This window comes from Ruditapes philippinarum, unplaced genomic scaffold (assembly GCF_026571515.1).
Source record: "Ruditapes philippinarum isolate M1 unplaced genomic scaffold, ASM2657151v2 ctg9476_1_1_1_1, whole genome shotgun sequence".
Taxonomy (NCBI): domain Eukaryota; kingdom Metazoa; phylum Mollusca; class Bivalvia; order Venerida; family Veneridae; genus Ruditapes; species Ruditapes philippinarum.
Genome location: NW_026867171.1, coordinates 16,050 through 36,969, shown reverse-complemented (window position 1 = coordinate 36,969; position 20,920 = coordinate 16,050). Strand labels below are relative to the sequence as shown.

Genomic DNA, 20,920 nt, shown 5'->3' with positions numbered 1-20,920 from the left:
CTCGGCACGGGTCAACTCGGCCCATAATTATATATTACTAGCAATGATTTCTTATATTACTTTTGTATGTTTTCATCATAACTTCCATTGTTCAACATTTTCACAGTAACAGACCTCTACTCAAGTATATTGAAAAGGTTGATTGATGACAGTACCAATTTGTATGTGAATTTTGAGAAAGGAAGAATTAACAATTATATGCATGTTTTATCTTCTACAGATTTTTTTTTCTTTTCTTTTTTAAATAACATTAAAACAACATTGGTCGTATTAAAGAATAAACAGTGTTAAAAAACACAACATTTATTGTCATAACATTCAATCTATAAAAACTTTATTTATGGATCAATATTTAAAATATATAGTCTTGATATCTCTTCTTAACAAAGATAATTTCAAACAATACGTACATGCACGGAGCTAATTTGTACATATATCTGTGGTACATGTACACTGCCAACTTTTTCAATTTCTGATCGTACTTCTGAATACTTTGATAGTAATTTACTCCTTACTCCTTATATAGGTTTTTAAAAGAGGGCCGAGTTGACCTGTGCCGAGTTGACCCGTGCCAAGTTGGTATAGGGCCGAGTTGACCCTTTACCGTATATACTATTTGGGTAATTTACCATATTTACCGAACAAACGTGTACTATTTCATTACAATATTATTTCATTCATATATACAAATTATTTAATAAAACAAAAATCCGTTTAAAAGCTAGTTTATTTCTCTACCTCTGTTTTTGTCTTCAATTTATTCTAAGTATACCAATCATTTCATTTTTATTTGATACCCAATTTATTTTGTCAAAACAGACAACCATTGTTTACTGATTATTCAGAATTTCTGACATGGCATTACTTTGCGAATTTATGTATTAGGTTGTAGACCAAGGCGACCCTGGTTCGATTCCCGGCATCGGAACACACTTGTGTTCTCAAGTTTGTTTTCGTCTTCATTTATTAAACAAGCAGCACATACCATAAAAAATTGATTACTGCTTCGGATATTCAACTGCAGAGAGCAATTTGCTGATTTTGTACATTACTTATGACTGTTCACATCATTTTGCGGCGTCTTTGGTGTGCAGCATCAACATTTAACTTGTTTATTGCTTAAATAATCGCATTGTACTTTCAATACATCATAAAGCAAATTTTACAATTGCAACACAGAATTTGATTTTAAAGGATGGAGCACGGCAGTTATCAATTTTTTTCTTACATTAATATATCATTCGGTGTGATGTGACCTTTTATTAAAACTTGCTTGTAAATATATTTTGCAAAGAAGTCAGCGCCTGCTAAACTAATTAGACTTTCGTCCCCTCAGTGACGAAACGGGTTAACTCCTAGTAAATTTAGAAAGACTTATCTCATTACTGTACTAATTTGACGATATCTGTATAACCCAATACCATTTACATCTTGTTCCGAGCTGCCTATGGCTATTCAGAACCCAGTGTTTAAAACTTAATTGATCATATAGCCGCAAAAATACGGCACTATTTGAAGAATGGTGGTATTGTATGCAAAAGTTGTACCTATCTTTTCTTGTAGTTTTATTGTTATGTCAGTGATGTACCACGACTGCGTTTTTGGGAAATGTTTAAATGTAACATTGATAGCGTCACAAAACACAGTATTCCTGTCAAAATATACTTCAGGTAAGGAAAGTGTTCTTTTACAATTGTTCAGCTACTGATTCTATTAAATCATATATTGTATGAAAGCTGCATCGCATATATGTATAATTATACGTAAATGGTTTTCTTCGTTTAAATTGCGTCATCTTTTTTTACGTGCGTATGTTACCCCCGCGTCGTTAAAAACAGTTGAAAATTGCTGTTTTCTCCCACTTTAAGGGATTTAATAAGAATTTTTTTGTTGTTCATGCCATATATATCACAAGTCACTCAACTTCTTTCTTACTTCTGTTCAGCTTCTTTCGCAGGTCGAAACTGAATTCACCTTTGCTATTATCTGGGCCCACTTTTTGTTTTCTTTTCATTTGTGATTATTTAGAAAAGTTGCTGAAAAAAACTTTGCTCACTTTTCTCTCTTGCAAGTACCTCAAGTTCATTTGTAGAAAAAAATTGTCCTCAATTTTCTAGACTCCGCCATTTTTTAAAAGTTATTTCAACTATGATATAAAATACTGCAAAAATATGTGTGCATCAATGTCAAAACCAGGCTATGCTATTATTGTTTCTACTCAAAATGTTTGAAATATGTATAAAAATGTTACCCTGCCCCACACATTTTAAATAGTTGTTTGAACATTTTTCTACTTGGAGTGCCTTGTTCAAAATACCCCTAAAATTTATTTTTCAAAGTGAGGGCCTGTTTACCAAGATTGTCGAAATTTTCTAAAAAGTACATGTAAATTGGTTGGTCTTGTCAGTTATAAAATACTTTTACCGTCAAGTGTTTATTTTATTAGACTTTGAAAATTTCAGGTACCATATTTGATAATAAATTTGGCATAATTTAGCCAATAAATACCGATAATAATTTTATAATTAAAATGAAACACTTTTTCTTATCAAGAGTGATACGAGAGGCATGTAAATAGTATTTAAAGTAAAAGTATGGAGGGTGATTTATGCCAAAATTACATCTTGCTTTCTTACGTTACATCTTGCTTTCTAACTTGTACATCGTGCTTTCTAACTTGTACATTATGCATTCTGACAGTTACATCTTGCATTCTGACTTTTACATGTTGCTTTCTTACATGCACATTATGCTTTCTGCTGTGTGCGACTTGCTTAATTTTATGTTGATGTCGTTTTTTAACGATCAATTATTATTCTTTTGTTGATCTGGTATATTAATTCAATAAATTAACCTGCAACTGTTTGTATTTGGGTCTATTTACTCAGCTTGAATGACGAATGTCATAAGGTAGAATGACGCATAGCCGAAAGCCGAATGCAGCAAGCATAATACAACGCGACATCTGGTGTAATAATATGTGACACCCAAATTATGCTAACAGGTGGCGCTACAGTTATATTCTCGGTAAAGTCCGTATTGCGGTTCGGATTCAGTTTACCAAGTTACGTCCCTTTGTTTTAAAATTTCCATTTGCACTCATGGAGAAAATATAAAAAACGATTTAACCAATATTTATATTTATTAATGAAACTCTGTAGGTCAAATTATATTTCCAGCTGACAATGACAAGTTGCACATTTCCAAATCAATGGTTTTAGAATTTTTTTTTCATCAACAAAATAATTATAAAATAAAACAGTTGTTCAACATTGTTCAAAGTGCTTGGGCCATAAAAAACTTCTTATTAAAATATTTCATCCTCTTGAAAAGTTCTTAAATTTTGACATGGCTTATTTCCAATACCTGTGACCATCCACGACATTTTTAATGTGTTTTTATTAATTAGGACATTTTCTTGCCTATTTTCAAACTAATTTTGTATACTTATTTTGTCGGTTGTCCAAACACTGATACTGCCACCTGTGATTTTGTACACACGTTAGATTTTTTAAATTCAACTTGTCAAAAAATGTCTTTTTTTCAATAAGATGCTTTATGAATACGGCCCAGGTTCTTGTTCACAGTGTCAGCTTAAAACTGAAGGAACTGCTGCCAAAATCAGCTGATTCTGAGAAAAAAAATGTCAAAACTGTCTAGTCTGTCAGACTTAAGACAGACTTAAGACCTCTCTTCTTTTGAATTTTTATATCACAGGTACCCTCTCATTTTTTAACACATACGTATACCCACGAGGCACGACATATGCTTTTATTTGCGTTAATCGTTAAGTATGTAATATTTACATAAAAGTAAGAAATATTACATACCTATTTAACGATTAACAACGCAAATAAAAGCATATGTTGTGCCATGAGGGTACTCTGAAAACCCGAAAGTAGGGTGTTTTTATGAATTTTACATTTGTTTTTTACAATATACTGCCATTTGTCCGAACATGATATGTAAATGAACATATTAAATATGTATGATGCATATATAATCAAGCCCACGGTTCATTGCAGCCCGAAAAGTATGTCGAGGTGATCGGCGAGGCAAGACATGTCGATTTTTTGTAGCTTATTGTGAAGTTGCAGTACATAAAAACGGGCACATGTCAAATCAGCACATAAATAAAACATTCTAGTGTTCCGTGGTATATATCTTTTGTACGTGTCAAACCCCCTTTCCTTATTACATTGAAATTTTACTGGATTGTTATCCATCGCTGGTTTGTTTTTAGCAGAGAATGACCTGTGCATGTGAAAAGAGGGTACCGTTTGAGCAGATTCCGATATAGATATGCACCGTGGTGTAGCTTTAGTACGAATGATTTCATAATATTAATTGATGAGTACATTAAAACAAAATGTACAAAATTGGTCCCAAGAAATGGTTACAAAATGAATATTGCATGTTTGGCTGAAGATGCCTTATTAGTAGTTTTCTTTAATTAAAGCGTTCATGATATTGGAAATGTACAGCAGATCTTACTCATTTAAAACAAAAAAGTTTTATACCTTTAAGGCAATAGTATTTGCAATACAAACACCACTGAGAATGTAGAAAAAATGTTTATTAATGTATTCTATGACAAACAATTCATTTGATTTTATAACCATTTCTTGGGACATTTTAGTACGTTTTGTTTTTATGTACGCATCAATTAATATTATGAAATCATTCGTCCTAAAGCTAAACTCTCACAGATTGACAGACTAGATAGTTTTGCCTTTTATTTCTTTTTAGCTCATCTGTCACAAAGTGACAGGGTGAGCTTTTGTGATCGCTTTTCGTCCGGCGTCCGTCCGTCGTCCGTCCGTCCGTCCGTAAACTTTTACTTTAAATGACATCTCCTCATAAACCACTAAGCCAATTTCATCCAAACTTCACAGGAATGTTCCTTTGGTAGTCACCTTTAAAAATTGTTCAAAGAATTTAATTCCATGCAGAACTCTGGTTGCCATGGCAATCGAAAGAAAAAACTTTAAATATCTTCTTTTAAAAAACCCTAAGAGCTAGAGCTTAGATATTTGGCATGAAACATCTTCTAGTGAGTGTCTACCAAGTTTGTTCAAATAAAATCCCTGGGGTCAAAATTGGCCCCGCCCCAGGGGGTCATTGATTTTCCCTATATGCATATAGTAAAAACTTAAAAATTCTTCTTATAAAGAACCCAAAGAGCTAGAGCTAAGATATTCAGCATGAAACATCTTCTAATGAGTGTGTACCAAGTTTGTTCAAATAAAAGCCCTGGGGTCAAAATTGGCCCCGCCCCAGGGGGTCATTGATTTTCCCTATATGCATATAGTAAAAACTTACAAAATCTTCTTTGAAAGAACTCAAAGAGCTAGAGCTAAGATATTCAGCATGAAACATCTTCTAATGGGTGTCTGCCAAGTTTGTTCAAATAAAAGCCGTGGGGTCAAAATTGGCCCCGCCCCTGGGGTCATTGATTTTCCCTATATGCATATAGTAAAAACTTAAAAAATCTTCTTTGAAAAAACCCAAATAGCTAGAGTTTAGATATTAAGCATGAAACATCTTCTAGTAAATGTCTACAAAGATTGTTCAAATAAAAGCCCTGGGGTCAAAACTGGCCCCGCCCCAGGGGTGTCATTGTTTTTAACTATATGTGTGTAGTAAAAACTTAAAAATCTTCTTTTAAAAAACCCAATGAGCTAGAGCTTAGATGTTTAGCATGAAATATTTTCTTATGGATATCTACCAAGTTTGTTCAAATAAAACCCCTTGGGTGAAAAAATTGGCCCTGCCAGTGAGATCATTGTTTTTCATTACATGTGTGTTGTAAAAACTTAACATGGTGAAACATCTTCTAATGAGTGTCTTCCAAGTATGTTCAAATAAAAGCCCTGGGGGTTTAACTGGCCCCGCTCCGGGGGCCTATATACAGGTGAGCGACCTCAGGGCCATCATGGCCCTCTTGTTTTTCTCAGAATCAGCTGATTTTGGCAGCAGTTCCTTCAGTTTTAAGCTGACATTGTGAGCAAGAACCTGGGCCGTATTCTTAAAGCATCTTAGTGAATAATTTCAACTTAGTGAAAAAAGACATTTTTTCTAAAACCATTGATTTGGAAATGTGCAACTTGTCATTGTCAGCTGGAAATATAATTTGACCTACAGAGTTTCATTAATAAATATAAATATTGGTTAAATCGTTTTTTATATTTTCTCCATGAGTGCAAATGGAAATTTTAAAACAAAGGGACGTAACTTGGTAAACTGATTCCGAACCGCAATACGGACTTTACCGAGAATATAACTGTAGCGCCACCTGTTAGCATAATTTGGGTGTCACATATTATTACACCAGATGTCGCGTTGTATTATGCTTGCTGCATTCGGCTTTCGGCTATGCGCATTCTACCTTATGACATTCGTCATTCAAGCTGAGTAAATAGACCCAAATACAAAAAGTTGCAGGTTAATTTATTGAATTAATATACCAGATCAACAAATGAATAATAATTGATCGTTAAATACCGACATCAACATAAAATTATGCAAGTCGCACACAACAGAAAGCATAATGTGCATGTAAGAAAGCAACATGTAAAAGTCAGAATGCAAGATGTATATGTCAGAATGCATAATGTACAAGTTAGAAAGAACGACCCAGCAAACATTACATATAGGACCGATGTCGGCCCGATATCATTTTCAATGTCGGCCCGATATCGACATCCGAAGTTGGCTCGACATCGGATGTGCAACCCGGCTCAAAGTCGGGCCGATATCGGGTACCGACTTGCAGCCGATTTTTTTACCTTCATTCATAATAAGCTTTTTTATTTCTTACATCATATTGGTTTGCTTTCCTTAACATATAACAGAACATATATTATTTTGCAATACCTTTTATTACATCAGCAACATTTAACTTTCATATACATAATATATTTTATAATTTACACATACATACTTCCATGTTTAAAAACCATGTATGTTTAACTTCCGATTTTTCCTTGCTAATACACATAAAAATTTAAACATTATGCTTTCCATGTTTTCTATCAAGATCAGTCAAAATTAAATTGTTTTAACAAAAATAATTAAGTCAAAATAAACTCAGATAAATAAGCTCAATGGCATTTTTCTTTATTGTTCCTTTGCTTTTTTACATCCTGTAGACTTAAATTTCTGTCTAGAAAATGTCAAGCTGTTATCTCTGATATATTTAGTAACTGTTTTTTTAGATTTTGCACATTGATTCATACTCCAGTTATTACGAGTTTGAGAAAAACTTTAAAAGAATAGCTGACTTTTTTCACTTTATCATGTTGAATAGTTAAACAGCATTTTGTAATTTGTACATGAGTTAATAATGCCAAGTGTCAATTGTGGTTCCTCCAGGAGTCCCGATATATATGAACTTCTTCAATTGTTTAGTATTCTACAGTTCTTTATTTCCACCATGTCTTGATCATTTGCCAGATGAGCTATTTCCTGCCATTGAATTTCAGCACGGTGACTGTTGCCCTCTTTTTCATCACTACTTTCTGGAGCAAAAATTGAAAAGAAACCTTATAAGTATATATATATGTGTGTGTGTGTGTGTGTGTAAAGATACAAGTTACAAGCTACAAATATTGTCTTGATCTTTATTTAACACATATATAAAAAGAATATATATTAATTAAACAGTTTTTTTTTAAACATTTATGTTAATAAATCAGTAAAAAACAATGAAACTTTACATAATAACTCTAAAAGCTCAAGCTGAATAATTATATTTTCGTTATCATAGAATTCTTTTGTCTACTTACTCATTTTAAGTGTTGCCTAGGGCTCTGTATTACATCAATTGGTCATCTTTAGCTTCTAAAATGACATTTCCTTTCTCCAAAACCAGCTATTTCAGTTGTCAGCACTCTGATTCGGGTATGTTTGTCATGTCACAGACAGATGATTTACCTGCAATGAATCATTTATGTTTCAAACATTGTACTATAAGAAAATATATCAACATAATAATATATTCACATTTTATTACTAAAGGGCTATGTAAAGAAAAGTGTCCTTTCAAAAGGCAAGCAGGCACTATCCATTTCTTTTAAAGTAATCAACATTTAATTATTTCTGATTAAAACTTTCATTTGACATCTCTATCATAATTATAACTTTGAATAAAAATAAAATTATAATTTGATGTTTATTCTCTCTCAGCCACTAAATTGCAGGCAACAATTTAAAAACAGTCGCGAAAATGTATTACAAAATAATTTTTGGCGAGATAATTATGAAATTCCCAAACCTACATTCAAAATATCAATGACGCCGAATACTACAACAATGAATTTATTCAAAAGCATAAGTAATTTATAAATTTACCAGTAGTATTTGAGAAAAAATCCATTTTTTTTAGTTTTGGCGCAAACTTCTTCTGATGGCAGGTGGGCTAGAAAATTGCCACGTTGTGCAAATCACTTTTACACCAAATCGCAACAGACATGGTGCCGATATAGCACCGAAGTATTTTTTATGAATACGACTTAATTACTCTTTACAAAAGCATCGATTTCTTGCTGAAATGAATTTGAGAAGAATATACTAAAAAACTCATTTAATTGAATAACAAGAAATAAATGTATATTGGACCTATATCGGACCGATATCATCCTGTCGTTAACAAATTTGTCTACATCGGATATATATCGGTACGATGGCAGAAAGCCGACTTCGATATTCCGACATTTAGCCGATATCGGCCCGATATAGGTATGTTTGCTGGGGATGTACAAGTTAGAAAGCACGATGTAACGTAAGAAAGCAAGATGTAATTTTGGCATAAATCACCCTCCATATAAAAGGCTGCCTCTTCTGGGGCTTGAACACACGCCCCTCAGTTTCTATACCGTTGACAGAAGTTCTAACTTATTTGGATACTCTTCAAAGTTGAGTTAATGCATTAGGTGGGTCATACTTTAACTATATAAATTCACCTTTACATATACGATGTCGTAAATAACGTTAAGGTGTCCTTCCAGCAAATGAAACAAGAACATCTAAGTTATACCGTAGCAATCTCGTAAGTTTAGTCACAACTTTAAGATACGAGAATTTTTCGAGACAACCACCCCAGTACTATAGTTAATACAATTATTTGATCTGTTTTTTTTTTACTTAAAAAATATTAACAAGGTTAGAAGGAGTGATATTGATTTGATGAACCTTTTGGACTCTGAAAATAATAACGATGCTATATGGGTGCATGTATATGTGATAAATATATACATGTATATATATTTGATATAGAACAGAATGAAAATGACAGCTATTTCATGTCCGGTTTGTTTGGTGAGAAACACTTTATAGGGGTAGCAAAGACACACTGAACATTTAGTTCGATAAGCCTATATTACTCATGAAATGCCACCGCGAGAGCTTAATACCGATGACCGAATCGTGTATTTGGCCCTCAGGATGAAACACTCTTTTTCCTTAGAAGTCGACAATAGCAATTAATTACCATAATCAAACAATTTTGTAAGTTCGCTAAACATGCGAGACGACCAGGTGACTGTAAACTTGTTTTGTTTAGCAGGTATACATACTCAACACTCTTATACAGCATCCCTCTGAACATAACACTGGAATTCAAAATTCTGAAAATTAAAAGAACTTTTGCGATATCATCCACAATACATATGTACAATTTCTTTAATCTTAACATAAATTATACCACACATCGTTAAATAACCACTTTATCTATATGTATCTATTTATAATGGAAAAAATACACCTTACATCCACTGTTCTCCGATTGTTCTCCATAATGATAAATTAATAAATATTGAACATATCAGATATTTTTCGTCGTTTTTTTATTACTGATATTTACCATAATTATAATTTTGTTAAAAAGTGACAAATATCGGATCTATATGCATATCTTTCATCGCATAATATATTGGTATTTTTGATATATTGTGATGTGATAAAATGTAGATATAAACATGCAGGACGCACTTTAATATTTGAAATACCTTTGAACGAAATTGCAGATAAGACATTTTGATGCGTCTCTCTTAGTTTAACACATATACTAAAGATGAATTTTAAAATTCATAATTTTGAAGCCTTAATGTAATTATGTTTTACTTATTATACATTTCCTTAGAATTGAAGAAATTCAAATTCATGACAAATGTTTCAGAAAAGTCTATGTTATTAAAAATTGTTCCTTTTTCCATGTATTCTTTTACACAAAAACCATCCACACATCAAACAATCCGTATAAGCGCCCATCTGCTTTTATTTTCTGTTAGAAAACAAGTATGTGTTGTTTCAAACTAAGTTTTTCAGTAACTTAATCTTGGGCAAGTGCATTATATCACTATAGAGAACGGAGGTATAAGAAGATTAACGACGGCGAATTTCTTTTCTTTTACCACAGTGACCTTAATTCTTTTGGTTTCACAATTACTTGAAAGGATTTATCTAATAAAAACATAATTTACCTTAAGAAAAGATGAATGCTGCTTAAAATAAGTTCAATGTAACAGCAAAATTAATGATACGGGTTTGTTTAAGAATGTAGCATTTCAGCCAAAAATAAGACCAAACCTTTAACAATTTCCATCAGATATTTGCATATTGGTTATCTATTTGTTGTCTATTATATATCGGTTGCTTCATGAAAAACTGTCCTCAAGAGAATCTAAGTTTAGTATGCTTATAATGTAACGTATTGAAATCATGTGAGTTTTAACTGATTCTACGCAAATATGGTCATTAAAAGTAACACATTATTTCATTGTGTTACACAAGCATGCTTTATTTAATCTAAAACACTTAAACAAAAGTTCATTCCATTAAAAAAGTCGCAACAATATGATCTTTACAGTATCATTCAGACTGGTTTTAAACATTAAACTACCTATTAATGATAAAATCTTCTTTTTTTACTTTAAGTGAGATTCCATGAAATATTCTTATAAATTTTGGCACGATTATCCATATAGTCGGAAAGCACTACAAATGTACATATTGACCTGCCCATGTACAATGCTTAGAATTATATCTCAACTTTTGTGGCCGGTGCTTTTGATCCTTTTTCTTAGAGAAACATTGTATCGCATCTGTAAAAATTGTGACAGCATCACTGCGGTAAACCGTAACCCCGGATATTGCTCTTTCATCCCATTTCGCAACTTTGAACGGAGAACGAAGGTAAGTTCAACGACAATTTTTTCAAAACTAATGGCTATTTCATTTATTTCAACGGGTTTTATATATCTAAATGTATTTTTGTAGCTCTAAAAGACGTAAAGTATTACAGGTATTTGTAAAATTGATTAAACTACATCTAAACGATCTGTGAAAGTACAAAAATGATACAGGCCAAAAAAGATTCAAAAAAGTGTACCGAGTATTGATTTTAAGTGTACAGAGTATTGCAAAATAGCCCAACTTTAATGTACAGTGTATTGCAAAACAAAATGAGCACATTAGTATGAAAAATCGATATTTGTGTCTAATTTTCACGTCTGTTTATCGATTCCATTACATTCTGCTGATGATGTACTGTTCATATGATATTTATTCAAATATTCAGATTCAACAATGCATTTTCAGTTTTATTACTGTTCTTCTCCCACGGGCAAATACAGAGATTTAATTTCCCATTTGATTGAATATCACACTATGGATGAAATAAAGTGTGTGCAGGGTCGGAAGCAGGGTCTGGAGCAGGGTAGAACAATCAAAATAGAAGATAAAAATCTTTAAATGCATGTCTCAAGAGAGACCCATCTCTGAAAAGAAGGAAAAGACACACTTAGTAAAATATTGCCCCGACGGCTTATGCCGTCCAAGCATGCCGATATCGTCTTCACCTTTTACTGCATGAGCATATTGCGAAAAAAGCCGGTTTTCATTGATTTAAGCCTTAATGCTTCAATACTGATAAAACTGGGCACAAATGTTGGCTGGACCATAGCCTGTGGAACACCGTGCTCAATTATAAATTTCCAGTTACCATGACAACGGGGGACGTCTCAAAATTGCCGAAAATCTCTTGTTTGTGTTGTTTTTCCCCCATCAAAACTGATTTCGAGGTGCAGCAACTTCTCAATTGATAGCGATAAAGTCTAAGATTTTCGGCGTTGATTACACGGTACGTTTAAATCGACCTGAGGCCATTTAAGCCCCCCCCCTCTAGTCCCAAATCTTCTCGGCGATAAGAGGGGCTACTGTTCCACTTCAAACCCCCAAACAGAAGGGGGCACCCCCCCTGTTGCACCCCCTTGATGTACCTTTTTAATGGGGGGGGGGGGGGTGGTGGCGCCGAAGGTGAACACTATTTTGAACAACATTTCTCAAACTCAAAATTCTAAATAGCGCATGTTTTACACTATTTGAGGCCTAAAAGGGGTGGGATGTAAAGCCGTCAAATATGATAAACAAGAAAAGGAAAGGCGGCGTTCAATGAACGCAACCCCTCTACGACCCAGCAACACGAACCAGTGGCAAGGAGCCCAGGCGGACCCCAAACGAAAACAAGACAGCACAAGACAGCCCTAAAACACGCCTTTATGAGGTAAAAGGTAATAAGGAACATAATCTTCTTATTGCATCTGCTGCCTTTTATCATAATCTTATCAAACTCCATTATTCGATTTTTTTAGCTGTACCCGCTCGGCAGTCATACGGTAACTCATTGCTAATAGAGTGCATGTACAAAATGACCGAAAGTTACCTTTATATGGATTTTTGGCATAGTAGGAAGTCGGTTGATAAAAGATATTGGCACACTTGCTCAATACCATCTAATATTTACAATCTTGAGGCAGCATTTATGCACTTTGGATGCTTTTTTTTACTATTTAGAGTACGATATGCAATAATTATCAACAAAGTCTGGAAAGGTTGATCCTTCGATAGCAACGAAAACTTGTAAACACAGAAAATGGCTGAGTTCGTTCGACTGAGATCTTTCATGAGCAGGAATGAAAATCTGGATTATTTGCAGATGTTTCCAGTAAAGTACCTCCGAGCTCTGCATATTCTGTACATATAGTGTAAATAAGTATACACAATAAGAAATATTGAAAATTAAATGTGGTAAATACTCTGTGCTTACTACTTGCATTTACTCTATATTGATAACCAATACTCGTTACACTAAAAAGCAATACTCTCAACACTGACATGTGTATTTATTTTCAAAATGCACTTTCATCTGGGGTTCTATTGTTGATTGAACATTTACATCATAAACATTATCATCATTATCACATTTCACTCGATTCAAGCTTTTTTTTTAAGGAAGTATATGCACAAAAACATCAAATTTGACTGATCCAAGCTCATTTATCACGTGAGCAAACAGACGAATTTTACCTCCTAATTACATTTCAAAGCTATTTCTTAACACTCTTGGGGTTTCAGCAATTAGAGAAATTATCGAAATATTAAATATTTTGTTTTTCTATAAAATTTATATCAAACCAATTTCAAATGACTAAATATCGTCACTGAACTTACTTCCTTCCTCGTTCGAAGTCGCGAAATGGGATGAAAGTGTTCATAATATCGAGCAATATCCGGGGTACGGTTTACCGCAGTGAACATAAGATGATTATTAAAATAACCGAACTTTGCATTCTGCTTTTAAAATGAAACAATTTTATGTCATATGAAAATGAAGTGTTAAGTAAGCAAGGATTGTGTTTTTTAGATTTATATTTCTATATTGAATTATCTACAAAAATGCTTGCATTAATGACGCACGTTAAATCTGCATGCCTCAAGATGACCCAAAATATTTCAAGAAAATTAAACTTGGAAAAAACAGACTAAAACTTTGAGAAAAGTAAACAAATTAATGAATCAAGTAATTATCTATATATCATGTGCAATTAATGACTGCATTTTGCAGTATTTATCACCATATTTCTACTGCGTTACTAACGCAGTAGGGGCTATTTTTGCATATTTGACCACTTTTTGGTAATGTACGTAAAATTTAAGTGCGGATTGTAATGTGTCAAGTACTTTCTTTGTTCATTTCACAATATTTTACCTTTAAATACATTTTCAAAATTGTCATGAACATTAGGATGAATCTGGAGGCGTGCTGCTTTAAGCCTCAGTATTGAAAACATTTTTTCACTTGTTTTCTACCACTGTAGGTTAGAGTACTGCCTGGGTTTTGGACTGTATTATGCGGCATAGCTATCACCAACTGGCTTATTGAATATTGGTGGTGAACGCGCTTAAAGTAATACTCAAGAATCACTAAACGTGTTCCTTCACACCAGTAAAGCTTAAAGGCTTATGTTATTATATGACTTGTAAAGGGTTAATGTTAATAAAAATATAAAAACAATCTCTTATCATTTAACCTATTCCCAGAATGCATAGGTAAAAGATGAGTCATATTTTAGTCAATGAGAAGTGCACTGTTTTGGAAAATTTTAAAAGTATACTAAAAATAAAAAAAAAACTTTTAAAAGAAAACTATTTAGCTTTTACTTAAATGGAATCCTTGTAGAAAGGTTATCTATGCAGTAGCACACGAAACTGAATCTGGCACAGCAACAATGTATTCAAAATATAAACAGATGTCGTTGATTTAACTGTTTATTTGTTTTAAAAAATGCTAGATACTTTTTAAACAGGGCCCATTTAGCCTCACTCAACTTGGAAATGAAAAAATTCTTGCAACATCCAATCAGCGTATCAAGTTATGTTCGACAAAACGTATAAGGCAGGGTTTCAGGCTGTTACCTTTCGCTGAATATTTTTTTTTTGCAGTCAATATTTCTCTGAAAATAAGTCCCCAAAACATTATCAAAAAGATAGTATTAAAATGATACGTATAATAGGGAAACGCCTTACCTTAGATAATGTTGGTATGAGCAAACCCTTTTGTTTGTACATTTAGTTTACCGTTAGTCATGCTGTAGGATATTGGTGTTAATTTGTGTTGATATATCTGTTGTGTTAACCAACCTGAAAGACACCAAATTGTTTTGTTTACATTTATTTAATAAGATATATCTAAAACGCCTGTTTTCGTCAGATCAATCGCCCTTCCTTTATAAAGTAGTCACGGGCACATCCTTCTTCTATCTAAATACGCAACAACTGTTCTATAAATGCTGAAAACCACATGGAAAACATTAATTAAATATACATACCACTTGGTATGGTATCATAAGGGTAGATTATCAAGCTAAACAGCATTCCGAAAGAAAACAATTGAAGCAAATTTAATATGTTTAAAAAAATTAAATGGTTTAAGATGAGAGTAGATCAGATTAAAATCTATATCAAATGCAATTTTGAAGTCTGGTCTGTTAACACCTTTTTTTTCTCTCCGAATATGACAACCTAGTATTTAAGTAAATTTTGATATTTCAACCCTTTTGGTAAGTAGAATCTATTGCATTTTGTCAATAAAATGTGACTTATGCAAATTGATTGATAGAATAAAAAATAGCTACAAACATAAGACATAAATTTTGTAAAGAAGTAAAAGAATTGTATAAAGAACCAGTTACAACCTCCTCATTAGTAGGCAAAAGTTTTAGCTTGATTACATCATGTTTGGATACGCTTTCTATTTTCATGTAACATACCGCAATAAAAACATTTCTTTTAGCAATGTATCATGTATTACAAAATACGTTTTTTTTACATGAAGTTAACATTTATATTTATTTTAATTATGATTCCCACAAGTCATAAATAATGAGAACTCTTTAGTTATTCAACATTTAATAACAAAATACCTAGATTTTCGTGATTTGGGTCACAATACGCGTCCGTATAAATTAAAAATTTACGTAATTTGTGCATTTTACATTTTTATAACACTCAGGAAAATATATGATATTTCTGTGTCGCATAAGATAACTCTACGAAAGAAAACAATGTATAACAGTGAGTAAAAGATCAACACACTTAAAATATATAAAGCAAAATATAAAAATAACTTAAATTACTCACCTTTGCATTAGGAATGCTGAACTTGAAGAAACTTTAGATTTTTCAACAAAAATATAATAAAGGTGACGTCATCGGACGTGAATGACATAAAATTATGGTGTAATTTAAGAGATACATTTTTATATCGACTTTTTTTTCTAATCTTTATGATCGTTTTTTTAGGATTCTCAAAAAGAAGATAATGTTTATCATAATTTAATCAAGAAAACTTTTATGAAGGAATACGTTTTACCACATTTCTTTTATGACTGACCTTTATAATATAAACATCTTAAAAATGGCTACAGTATGACTTTTTACGATATTGAGATTTACATTATTAGATTGTCAAATTACAGGAGGACTCATGGTAGATTTTTCCGTTTCTTATTCCATCACCATACACGAGGTAGTGTCGTTTAAGATTTTTATATCAAGTATAGACGCACGTAAGTATACTAGCTGAAATTATAAAAAAAACTGACTTGGATGTATAGAGCATTCTTGTATTGAGTGATACATTTGAGGCGCGTCACGACAAAACAACATAACGGGTTTGCGACCAGCATGGATCCTAATCAGACTGTGCGGAGGCGCAAGCTGGTCTTGATCCATGCTGGTCGCAAACGCGTTATGTTGGTTTTGTCGTGACGCGGCTCAAATGTATCACTCATTACAAGAATGCTCTATACATACAAGTCGCTATCTTTTTCTATACTTGTTATACGGTTTGTAAGCGAACATCATAGATCCTGATCAGACTGCGCGGATGCGCAAGCTGGTCTTGATCCATGCTAGTCGCAAACGCGTGATGTTGGTTTTGTCATGACACGGCTCATTTATTATCATATGCTTGCATGAAAAAAAAACATTAGTATCAAAGTTAATTGGTCTGCAATTGAAATATCTTCCATAAATATATGTATATTTTAAATATTGATAAAAATATTAGAAAAACATCGTCATGGTGTCCTGATAACATATTTTTGGGGGAAATATTGTAATTTTAGGAGATATTAAGTAAATAAACAGTTAAACCGTTGAGAAATAACAATTTATAATTTGCAATGATATCTAAAATCGGATCATGTATCTGACATTTACCAACAACATTGGTCAATAATGTTTTCGTGGTTTGTTGTCACGTACAATACTTTATACTATTTACACGATTGTTTATGTTATTAAATACCTTCTTTTATTGTCCAATCTTTTATTGTCCAATTCACTTAAAGGCCCGTTATGCCTCAGAAATGCTTTAGCTTTATTTCTCAAAAGTTTTTAAATATTGGTGTATTTTTATAGTATCGTAAAAGTTATTCATTGGCAAATTACTTGAACCATCTTTTTCGTCTGTTGCTGTTTTGGCTTGTTGCAAGAACAGTTACAGTGCATGAGTATTCTGTATTAAAGTCAAAATACTACTTTGTTTCATGACAAAATGATGCACATAAATTTTTCTAACTTCAAATATAAAGTATGTGGCATTCTCTGAACGATTATATCAACATTGTAAAATTCACATAAAGTGTATGTTAATAAATTAACACTACTAACTGAATTACAAAAATAAAACCTGATTTACTTATGGGATATCAAAGGCCCTGGAACGCAATTTTGTTATGGTTTTATATCATAAATATGATGCTCAAATAAGGATTTATCAATATTGTAAGTTAAAAAGCATTATTTGTAAAGATATTACCGAATTTAACATTTCATGTTAATTAAGGGAGGTAATAAGAAATTTATTTTCGATAAAATCTTAGCCAGGATTTTTTTTTTCAATAAAGATATGAATGCATTAATCTTTACATTTAATAATAATTTTTATATAAACATTTGCAGTACATATTTAACATTTTTTTGGATGTTTAAGAATTGTTTTTAGAAGAATAATTATATACATATATAAAACTTCACTTAAATGAAAGTTACATCCATAATTACAACATACAGGGCACATTTATCTGCTAAAAGTTACAACCTCAAACAATCAAGTCATATCTATAAATGAAGTTATTACTTTATAATTGATATAGTGCTTCAATAGCCAATTACCAGGTAATGTGACATTCTTACGGTGGCATAGAGGTGGCATCTGGAGTATTATTTTATCTTGTGACCAAGACTTATTATCTTGTGGTCACGACTTATTATATTGCGTTCACAAGTAATCATCTTGTTGCCTCAAGATATTATCTTGAGGTCAGGACTTTTTATGGTGTAGCCACAACTTATAATCATACAAAATTATGGCCACAAGACTTGCAAGATTAAATAATACTGCTATATGATACCTCTGTGCCACCGTACATTAGGACACAAGTTAGTTAAGTCTACACTACAAGTATATTTGTGAAAGTCATGTTTTTTTCTGATTCTGGTTATTCTTATATTTATTTCTACTACTTTTAGAAAACGGTGAGCCATGTTTTGAAAGTATTCATATACAAGAGACCCAGGCATCCGGCAATTATTTTAAAACTGAACTTTCAGCGGTTGATCAAAAATTGAGGTCCCGGATTACTTTTTTGTTTAAGGACTTAGCAGACATGACACCTTGGATTTTGGTTTGTTGAATTCATTCTAAAGCACTTTTTGCATACTTAATTGAATTGAAAACACTGATAATGTATTCATAGATACTGATTAAATAAAAAAAAAAAACGTTTCCTAAGGATGTCGATGTATATTTTTTGTTAACATGATAACTATAGGAAATAATGTTTTTAATTGATAATTAATAGTTCATATACATGTATATACTTGTTGCTGTCATGTTTTTTTTTCAAATGAAATAACTGGATTAATGTTTTCAATAATGAGTTCTCCGTGTTAGGGGACATAAAATAAAGATATTTTCTTAAAATTTATTGTCTGTATGAAAAACTTATTTATATAACTTGACATGATAAAGGTCTCCTTGTTGTATTTGAAGCTGTATACCACTAATTTTTACTCTTAAAATAAAGTGAGAGCATGAAACTATTACAGGCGTTTAGTTTTTTAAGAAATGCGATAGCTTTTCTATGCAATATACTTTAACAGATTTGTAAGGGAATCTTTTTAATTAAATACAATGTAGATGTAGTGTGTATGTAGAAATCAACTTCACACCAACTTCAGATTCACATACAAGTTCATATACCAGGGTCACAGACATTTTTCGTCACGTGACAATAATGTCAAGCAAGTCGAGCAAGCTTGCTGAAAATGATTTGAATAAGATTCTTTAACTTTCGTTACACGATTGAATAACCAAACATTATGAACAACAATTAATTATTTTAAAGGAATATTAACTATTTCAAAGTAATACTTGCGCTATTTTTGGTTAGTTTTAATTCGTGTAACGTATAGGATTAAAGTAACAAGTCTTGAAATGCAGCAGGCACATTTTCGGTAACTCTTTCAAATATTGATAAAAATAATAAGAATGAAAGTTTTGATAATCTTATGAAATATTTCTAAAAAACAATACATCGTACTTTAGTGAGTTATCATTAAAATAAATATTATGAATAATAATATTTTGTTGTATAAACTTCAATTATCTGATATAAATTAAAAAAAATACCTATTTGATCGTGTATCTAACACTAACAAACAATATTCATACTAAGTATTTTGTGGTTTGTTCTCACATATGATACAGAACATTTTAAACATGATTATTGTATGGTATAAGATTTTCCGTTATAAACTAGTTCACTTTAAAATTGAGATACATCAGCAACGTTTAACCAATTATATGTATAAACTAATACCAGTGTATTTTTCATCTAGGTGGACCTTATTTCTTTAACAACAATAGAAGCACTTAAAATTTACTTACACACAGATACGTGGACACATTGCAGTTTATATTTTGGCATGGATAAGTTTCATCTACAGAAATACAAGGTAATATCGGCGTATTTCTAATATTAAATGTGAAATACATGTGTGTATAAATCACAAGACATACACACAACGATTTTCAGGAAATACAAAGCTAACATTCAATCTCTGACATAGCGGTTTCGTGACAAACCTAACAACAAGTAGTTCTTAAACCAGCTTAAAACGAGCGATTAAAAAGAAAGAACTTTTTTTATTTTTTTAAAGAACCAAAAAATTAAAGCATTAAAATTTTTTAAAAGTAGGTTTTGGGGTTTTATGAATCCCAATAAATGCCTTCAAAATTTACGGGAAAAAAATATAAATTTTAAATAATAAAAAATCTTTTTTTAAATCAAATGTCGATCGGGGGTTTTTTTCATAAAAAAATTGAGTCGGTGGGGGAATTTATATTACATGTGGGATTTTTTGGGCGAGAAGATTTTTGCAAAATTTAAATTTTACCATTTAAAAATGGGTTTTTTGTGAAAAAAATCATCAAAATAAAAAAAGGACCCCCAACCCCGAAATGCAAGGGAAAATTAAAATTTAAAGTTTTATTTTATTTTATTCAGGTTTTTTCCCCGTATAAATTTTCCCGGGGGTCCCAGTGTGGTTCGAGGTCTGGGGTTCAAATCCCATTCCAGGCAACTATTATTAATTTTTTAAAGTTTCTTTGTTAAGGAAGTAGCCACAATATGCAAGGATAAAGTGTGGCTGTCATAAAAATGAACATAAATGATTTTTTGATGCAACTCTAGTCATGCAACATTCCGTATGTATCAAACTATGGTGCCCTGCAAAAAGAATTATAGTACATAAAAAGTACATAAAAAGAAACTTGTACAGGAAAATAATACTGATATACAGTGCGATTTAGATTGCAAAGATCAGAAAATACCACAGAGCTTGCAGCCCTTTGATTTTTTAAATGTATACGTTTGTGTGGATCGCTACTTGCTGCGTCCCAATTTCCATAACAAGGAATATAATTTGTGCATTGAATTGAATACGATATATTCCAATATCAACTCACAAGTCATTATGGATTTAAAGAAATAATATGAATGAAACAATAGAG

General features: G+C 32.0%; 1 protein-coding gene across 1 annotated transcript; it reads left to right on the top strand.

Annotated features, from left to right (window-relative positions):
• Window positions 1–516: 516 nt before the first annotated feature.
• LOC132735138 (uncharacterized) lies at window positions 517–18,748 on the top strand. Its single transcript, XM_060722037.1, has 3 exons — window positions 517–1,670; window positions 16,317–16,406; window positions 18,376–18,748. Exons 1-3 carry the CDS (start codon window positions 1,520–1,522, stop codon window positions 18,537–18,539), a joined length of 405 nt encoding a protein of 134 aa, XP_060578020.1. The 5' UTR covers window positions 517–1,519; the 3' UTR covers window positions 18,540–18,748.
• The last annotated feature ends 2,172 nt before the right edge of the window (window positions 18,749–20,920 follow it).